This window comes from Anarhichas minor, unplaced genomic scaffold, assembly GCF_050575085.1.
Source record: "Anarhichas minor isolate MPS153535 unplaced genomic scaffold, ASM5057508v1 ptg000054l, whole genome shotgun sequence".
Classification (NCBI taxonomy): domain Eukaryota; kingdom Metazoa; phylum Chordata; class Actinopteri; order Perciformes; family Anarhichadidae; genus Anarhichas; species Anarhichas minor.
The window spans coordinates 951,114-960,000 of record NW_027466500.1 but is presented as its reverse complement, the minus strand read 5'-3'; the positions used below and the strand labels follow the sequence as shown (position 1 = coordinate 960,000).

Sequence of the window (8,887 nt, the reverse complement as noted above, 5' to 3'; positions counted from 1 at the left end):
GGCTGCACTCCAAAGGTCAGTGCTCCTTGACCTTTGTGACAGGAAGTGAAAGGGAGTGCCGTGGCCGCTGGAATAAATGGAGCTGACATGTTTAGATCTGGTCCAGAACCCGTTTGTGAATGGCAGCGTAAATTGACACAAGATGTTAAACTGTATGAACATACATTAAAATCAAAATTCACATATGGGCAGAATAAAGATTGATAACACATTCTCTCTCTCTCTCTTTCTCTCTCTCTCTCTGTGTGTGTCTCGATTTTACTTTCTGCATAAATTGCTCCGGCTTCTCCGAGTAAAATGTGACCTTTGAACCCTGACACGCAGAATGAGTCATTTTCTCTCCTCTTTCAACAACATGTGCCGTCTTATTACAAAATCCATGTGTAAGCCTGAACAATGTATCTAATCTTTCACACAAGAGAAGACAAAGTCAATATGCAAGAGAGTGAAGACAGATACCAGACCAGGAGAGTCATCGCAAATTGAGTTATGTTTGGCTAAACACATGCACTGTAAATGGGAAAACCATCTAATCAGATATTGGGTACCTCATCACTATAATTCTAAAGACTCAAATTACCGACTGAATAAACCTACACCCCCACCTACTTTAAGGCACCATTAACTTATAAATGTGACATCTGTAGCACCGCTGGATTTATAAAGGGGAGAGATGATTATACCGAACTGCATAGAGATGCGGTCATAGCAAAAGTGCTACAATTAGTCACAAGGTAAATTGACTGTTTCTTTTATTTAATGTAAGCACCAACTGAATTTGAAGATTTTTATTTTCTTGAAAAAGTACACGTACGCTCTTGAAAGACAATAGACTTTTTTGTAGAGCAAATTACGTACTGACGTTCCCAAACGATACATTGGAATTTGAGTCACTACACATAAAAAAACACCCAAATGCAACAAAAATAGGGCCTTTCTTCATCCAAAAAGGAGTTATGAATAATGCAACGGCATCAAATGTAAGCGCTGAAATATTTAAAGACCAAGCAGTGCTGAAACTTTGTGACAGCTGTTGGGCCTATATCTAACCAACTTTCTTTTTTTTTTTTAAGAGAATCCTTCCTCTTCAAAAATCTGAGTGAAAATCTGTATCAAAACTCTGAGAGAAAATAGGGTAAACAGATGTCTGGCTTGACCGCAGGAAAATAGGACACATTCGGAATGATAAGTTTCCCAAACTCCGTTGGATATGCCAGATCCATGGGAACGCCAGTTAATGTCTTGCTAGATGCCAGCTAGCTGTGTGCGCTTTCCCCTCTTACCATCTGGGAAAATGTTACAGCGCATGAACGCCATCAATGATTCACTCCAAATCTGTTTCTTAAGGTTCGGCCATGCTACTGTTTCTCTCGGAAATGTGGCAGTGCTAGCTGGTTTTCATACTGTAATTGTAGACAGATGAGACATGCCTGATTCAACAATCAAACCTCTCCTCTAAGGTTTATGTCACTCAACTATGTTCTACTCAATTGGAAATAATCACTTTCTGCCAGCAGCGACCGCAGCACAGGTGCCTGTAATGATGTGCATGAGAAAATGACAGATGTAACAGAAATGGCTGTAAAACATGGAAGCTTTAACTAAAAAGCGCACCCATATGCACAGCGGGAGCAGTCAAGTAATTGCAGTAAATAGTCTTGCGTAGCAAGCCTACTACAGTGTGTGCTCTGGCCGCGTCCGTAACTCTCGCTAAACCCTGCAACCTTTCACAAGCACCCCTCTCTGCGAGCCTCCTTCAGTCACTGGGAACCTGTGTGGGTCTGTTAGGGTGAGCTGACGGGCTCATAGTTACGACATGGAGACAATGGGAGGGTCTAATGAGGAACATATGCTTTTGTGTTTCAACAGAGCCGCTCATTGTGCAAGGAAAGGGATACTCTACTCCTATTCAGACTCGTCACAATGAAAATCCGAGCCCTCCCTGAGCCAGTTGAGCTTACAATATCCATCCGCTTCTTTTTTCCCTGTTCTTTTTTTTTCCCACCCCTCTTTCTTGACTTTAATTCTCTATGCATTCATTTTGCTTATTGTACTTATGTTACATGTTTTGTCCCGCAGATTGAAGAACAATGGTGTGCGAAACTCTAAACAGTAAAAGGCAGCAGAGAGACACAAAGCAAACATGAAAGCAGCGGAAATTAAGCAAAGTAGACGTCTCAAGTTATATGTTAATGTTCGCACTGTCGTCCCTTTACTAACAAACGCACTTGACTTATGAATTAAGCAGTCGGCTTGGTACAAGATACCGCAACAAAAAAAAAAACAGCTCCATCCTGACAACGTCCTTAACACCTCAGTACTTTTCTTGCATGACAGTCACAGTCAAGCATGAAAGCATAAACAACATACAAGCAGCATGCGTGCGCGTGAGGACGTGTGGGTGTCGCGTTTGTGTCGGCGCCTGCGTGTGTGTGCGCGTATCTGCGTGTGTCTGTGTGAGTTTGAGTTCAGACAGCAGTAGCTCTGGTAATCCATTCAGGCTCCCAGGGCAGCCAGCTCCTACTTCCTGATGCATGAGAAGCCGCTGGAGTGGAGTGGCAGCAACAACTGCTCAGCCCTATTTGATTACTAATAAGAGAGTTGTCCCCTCTGTCAGATACCAGGCATTCTCCACTAAGCAAACAGTGATTCCGGCTAGTCAAACATTAGCATTGCTGTCTCTCTCTACTACGTGGTGAGAGTTACATTGAGATCGACGCACAAACTACACCCCCTACCTCACCCCTATATCCACACACACACACACACACACTAAACTACCTAAACATATTCACGCTGACCAGGACATGCAATATAGTTTCACAGTGTGAGAAAGATGTCAATGCCTGAAAGCAGACCATTTATTCTCCCTCTTTAGAAGGTGATATAAATGTGGCAGATGTAACTTCCCTGAAGGTGCAGAACAAAACAGCAGACATAAAATGTTTATGCCCTCTAAAACGAAACTTTAACGGCATCTAGCTCACAGTTAACTTGAGAGAAGGAAACAGTCAATGAAAAACAACTATTGACAGTGTAAGCATCACTGTCGTAAACAAAGAAGGGATGCCAGCCAAATAAATGTGAAGTTGCCTAAGCTAATTAGGTGTATTCCCAGCATGATCCTCTGGTGATTGAACCACCTGTGATTGAACAAACCCTATCCAGGTGGTGACCGCCCCTCGGTGCACAGGTACCTGGGAAAGACGCCCCTCAGCCGCTCACACAGAATCACCCACAGTTCCCACACTGTGAGCTGTAAGATGCAAGTCAGCCCAACTGGGCCGTCTGGCACACCGGGAGGGAACTCATTTGTTCACGAGCTCATCCATGCGCCTGCTCATCCACTCAGTCACTCATCCATTTAGTCACTCAGACACTCACTCATTCACTTACTCGCTCCCCCCGTTCACACTCAGAGAAGAAGCTGCACATGGCCTACCTGTCAATGATCACTGGGTCTGATGGAGTCTCGTTCCTGTTTCCACAGCTTTTCTTGTCACAGCATCGGCTACAGGAACATAGACAGAGTATTTCAGAACAAGCAATACTTTGCTAAATAAATCAAAATAAATAAATAATGCACACAAAACCACATACATTTATTAAGTGCCTCGGAGTGATTTTGATATCGGGGAGGTAAAATAAAATTGCCATTAGATTTCCTACACTCAATCTATCCATTCCATTGATGCTGATGGCTGATAAAAATGGTGAAAACAACATGTTGTGTTGTTTGGCTTAGTGTTGGAGGGGAGGGGAGTGGGGATTGGGCCAGGAGGCAGGGGAGTCACTTTTCACAGCTTCAGCTTTTGTTTACCTCTAATTGCCAAGCTGCTATTTCTGAGGGAGATGCAAGGTGCCACCCTCAACCAATATTTCTGCAGGGCATTTATCAATTATGGCCTCAAAAGCACTAATCTATCTTCCACCACATGTTTCAGCCATCTCCCCCCCATAAGCCTATAGCTAGCTGCCTTTCACTTCTTTGATTGGGACTTGAATCAAAACTGCAAAAATAAACAAATACATCATCCTAGCTTCCACTGGAAATGAAAACATATAAACATAACATATGTGAATAAGATTGATTTATGCCATATGGTGCAGAAAGAAAAACAAAGATTTTGTGCAAAGCTACTGTCAGTCAACCACACATTATTTAAATATGTCTGATTTACATGACTTTCTAGCAGCAGTAATAAAGATGTGTTTTATAGCTAAGGTGCTGGAGTGTATTAGAGCATAAACATAATTCAAAAACTACATGTATGACATCCCTAACAATTAGGATATAATAAGGTAAGATATCAAAAGATAATTCTTATTATAACTGTTCTTATTATGTCGATATTCTTATCTGATAATAGGCAGCAGTTAAAGTAGATCTTTATTCAGCAGCAAAATGCACTTCCTCTTGACAAAAAAATATTACCTCTAGAGTACGAGCATATTCAACGTGTCACAAATAAGTGATGGATGCATGTATAAATTGAGCGTGAGTGATGAGTTTATGCATGGAAAAAGACAAATCATTCTCAGCTCTCATGCTGCACTTGCTCTCAACCAGTAACTTGAACAATGCACCGGTGCAACAAAGGAGAGGTTAACCGACAGTATCCGAATTCAATGTTCACAAAGCTCATGCTGAGCTCAACAATAACAACAAAAGGCGTTTTTTCCTTTTAGTATCAATGACACCGCTGAATAGCAGCGCAATCCGAGAGGTTGAGATTTATGTGGTTAAATGACGCTAAAAGGCTCGCTGATCATTGTTGACAGGTGGGATCAACCGAGAACTGACTCTGTTCTAAAAAAGAAGAAGAAAAAACTGATACATGGCATGCAGCGCCTGTGCATAACTTAACAGAAAACACATTGTGTCTGGCAGGCTTACATGATGACATACACATCTTAGAATATACAAATAAATAAACTAAAGATTAAAAAACATAACTTATGTACTGTGAGTACATTCTTTCACTGAAAAAGACAGGCAGCTCATTTCCACTGGCATATTCACATAGTTGAATAACATCATATCAAAGTTAGAAATGACAGCAGCTCTCTCTCTCTCTCTCTCTGTGGTTGCTGAAGGACCACAGGACAGTCTGGATTGCTGCATCACATCATGAGTGTCAAAACTTATTGAAGGGGAGGGAATTACTTTTTGCCTGGATGTGCAAAATGGACGGAGCAAAGAAATAGTGCTTACCTGCACATAATTTCATGGGTAAGAAGAACTCTGCACATTTCTGGATTCTTGTCTTGACCCTCATAAATGATGGCCTTTGAAAGGAAATGAGATGGAAATAAAGTGAAAACACAGTCATCTCTTAAACACCTATTAATTCACATAAATTCACAAATAATTAGACTAACATATCTGCCATTTTTGCACTTAATAAAATAAATCAGGGCATGAATACACATGATCTTAGGACGACGGAATATATTAGAAGAGTGCAAAGGCTAAGTAAGAAACATGGTTAAGATAATCACAGCAATATCCCACTGTTTAAATTACATTACTTCATATAAATATCAACCTAAATAAACAATTACAAAATAACTATGACGAATAATAACAATACCAACGACAATATTTCCAGTGGCAATCATATTTAAAAAATCTAATTATAAAATGAAAAGTAATGATTATGATGACAATAAAAATAAATTGTATTTTTTATTAATCTCGATAATATCCTGTGGCTCAGAGAGACAGACCGAGAAAGAGAGAGAGACAGAGAGATTTTCATAAGGAGAGATCCAATAGAAGTGTCATCAATATGCTTATAATCTGGGGATATTTGGGGGAAAGTGTTAATGGGCAATCTGTTGTTTATTTTGAGCCGCTAACAATGATCTTTCTGTGGATAAAAAGCGGTGTCTGGCGGTACGGTTGAGTAATTTTTGAGCATTGGCTGAAACAGATGGCGTGGAGCTATCAGTTCTGCCGCTCTTCTCTCCCTCCCTCGATCCCTCCCTCCTTCTTCTATTTCTAAGGATAGACACTTCTCTCCCTCGTATACTGAACCGGCACCAACTGTAAACGCAGGCTAAGCACCACGTTATTGATAAAACACTTTAAGAATATAATAAAATAAAAATATTTAATAAGAAACGTGCTAATTATTTTTTTTGTCATTTGGTGCCATTCATAATTTTAGTGATGTTTTTTTTTTTCTGGCACGCGCGAGGCTAATATGAGAGAGTGACTTTGAAAAAGTGACATATCTGAACCAGGTCGCATCACTTTCTCGCTTTTAAAAGCTGTCCCCCTTGACCTGAGTATTCTTTCCTTTTTCCTTTTTTTATTTGTTCTAGGAACCGGGCGATTATCTATATTGGTTTGATTTATGTCGCTGTTTGCAGCTGTAGAAACAGAAATCCATAAATTGCTTGTTCTGCGTCATTGACTCGGATCATTCGCACAGGAATGTTGTCTGTGACCAGTGGCTCAGGCTTCACGGCTCTATTCAGAAGGCTCTACCTAAACCCTCTATTAAATAACAAAACACGAGGCGGAGAGCCGAAATAACCATCTCTGATTTTATTCCCCAAATTATAAATAACTTTACAAATCTTTGCGTTGACTTAGCATGTGCATTAAGACTTAATAATTGCATTTTGCGCGTTGGGCTCTGGGTTTAAAGTCACCCTAATGTTTGTGAGGAAGATAAGTGAGATGAACCTCAGCAAAAATATGTATATTTATATTCATAAATATAATACTTGATGCAAATTTTTTAAAAATATTTATGGTGAGAGCGTCACCTCTGACTCTTTGCGCAGGAAATGTCAAATCAGATCATGTGGAGCAGACGTTGTGTTTAAATTTGAATGGGTGCCTACAAAGAAGCCTGACTCTTGCAGAGTTAAATGTACTTTAGGATATGGCCAAACGTAAACAGTCGTAAATGGAAACTATGTCTTCTTGTTACAGCAGTAATTTGATTTCATTTGGTGCCACAACTTTTTTTTTGTTTGTTTGGCAAGCAGATTCAAGAAAACAAAACAAAAAAAAACCTGTGTGCATCTCAGGGGTGACGATTTGCACGGCGTGTTAAGGTTTTGCACAAGTGAACCGTGGGTTGCGAGCATGCGTTTGCACTGTGAGCGAAGAAACAAGTGTAACAGCAGCTTACCTGCTTCGTCATGGAATCGATTAACCGTATGTAAAGATCCTGTTCTGTTCTGACGCCTGGGGAGAGAAAAAGAAGACCACTTGTGAGTTTTGAGGAATTGTGGGCAATACATTTTTAAAGTAAGCCCTCCAAAAAAAAGTTTAGTCACATATAATAAAAGATACAAAGACCTCAGACAGTGAATATATTCATAAAATGACCAGACTGCTTCTATTATTATTGTTATCATTATTATTACACGTGGGTTTTATGCAGACAGACAAACTCATGTGTGATATATTTGCAGGTGTTTGCAAAATATTAAAGAGAGATTGACTCACCATTGCTGTACAATAACTGCAGTTTGTAATGTATCCCATTGTTAGTTTTTTCACTGGTTGGTTCCTGCAGAAGACAACAGTTTGTGAAAATCAACATGAACAGAATAACTGCCTATCACCACCACATGTCTTGTTGGTTTACAATTATTATTTTTTTAAAGGCTATGTATAGTTTCTGTGCAAAAGAAGAGAAACAGCTTTAGTTCTTAAAACGACTCTCTGTCATCAACGAATTGAGCTTTTTTTTTTTTAAATCAATATTACACGTGACTTCCCCTTAGTAACCCATTGCCATTTCAGAGAACATAATTTCGATACAAGTACTGATTATGTACAGAGGTGCACGTATTTTCTAAAATATCCCGCTTACTTTGTCTTTCTCCACAAAGTCCACAAAAGCTGTCCTTTCGATCTCCACGGGCTGACCCTGTCTGTCATACAGCGCCAGGACGAAATGGAAAAAATTGGATTTTCTGAGGTTGGAAGGGGGCTGCTTTTCATAATGTGCCCGTGCCAAGCCGACACCGCTGCGGGGAGAAAACAAGAGACCATCTCGGTTAAGCACCGGACACCGGGGATACTAAGATGATGGAGAAGCTGATGGGAACATTGGAGATGCAGAAGCACGCTTGAGTACGGGGGAGATTTCTTGATTTGTCACAATAATGGGTAATCTGGTGTAATGAAAGAAGGGAAAGCCGAAGGGGGGGCATTTATTGGGAGACCGTAATTGATACAGAGTATTCAGGGGATTGAGGGGTCGATATGATGAGGAGGGAATGCGTGAGAAAAATCAGATGCTTTTTGGCATGCGTACCTTTGGGCGGCTGTGTTTGCATCCACCACCCCAGCTGTGTGCATCCAGGAGCGGACCGAGTTCAGTCCACCGAGCGGTTCCTCCTTCATCGTCGTCCCGCCCCGCGGTATAGTTTCCTGAATTCCAAACATTTAGGACAATTTGCGTGAAAAAAGAGCCTCCTGCGAAATTAAGGGAATAAACGTCCAAGCGCGTTATCCTGTAGGGTTGTTTTTATTTTATCACGGGATAAGTAGCGAGAGCCGATTCAGACTTGCGAGGGAAAACCCGGTCCACAGGTCTTGCCTCCCTCTTCAGTCCGTCCGATGTGAACAATTCTCAAAGTGCTGTACTTAGTTAGAGCGGTATCCACAGACTGGAAAAGTGAATTGTTCAATAGACAAGATTTTTTTTTTGTGCTGCTATTGTTCCTCTTTTCTTTTTCTTTTTTCTTTTTTTGTGCTATTCACAGAAAAATCGATGGCAGTTGTTTGTGTTTGTGGGTGATGCTGCTCTCAAAGTGCCCACATCCCTGAAGCACCGCATCCAAAACCTTCAGGACTTCTTGTTGAATAAAAAACCCACTCCTGAAAAGGTGCTGCTGCTTCTCCACAAGACAA

At 40.7% G+C, this 8,887-nt stretch overlaps 1 protein-coding gene across 16 annotated transcripts in view; it reads right to left on the bottom strand.

The window, feature by feature from the left end:
- Positions 1–8,448, bottom strand: part of LOC142931811 (transcription factor COE3) — a 65,121-nt gene extending 56,673 nt beyond the window's left edge. For 15 of the 16 annotated variants that reach the window (XM_076075914.1, XM_076075912.1, XM_076075913.1 and 12 more), the window contains exons 1-6: positions 8,289–8,448; positions 7,842–7,998; positions 7,472–7,535; positions 7,152–7,207; positions 5,216–5,289; positions 3,443–3,511 (exon numbers count right to left, since the gene is read on the bottom strand). In XM_076075914.1, coding sequence (XP_075932029.1) covers positions 3,443–3,511; positions 5,216–5,289; positions 7,152–7,207; positions 7,472–7,535; positions 7,842–7,998; positions 8,289–8,419 — 551 coding nt within the window. In that variant the 5' untranslated portion in view covers positions 8,420–8,448. The remainder of the gene's footprint in view (positions 1–3,442; positions 3,512–5,215; positions 5,290–7,151; positions 7,208–7,471; positions 7,536–7,841; positions 7,999–8,288) is intronic. The other variant, XM_076075921.1, reaches the window with a different exon arrangement.
- Positions 8,449–8,887: the final 439 nt, after the last annotated feature.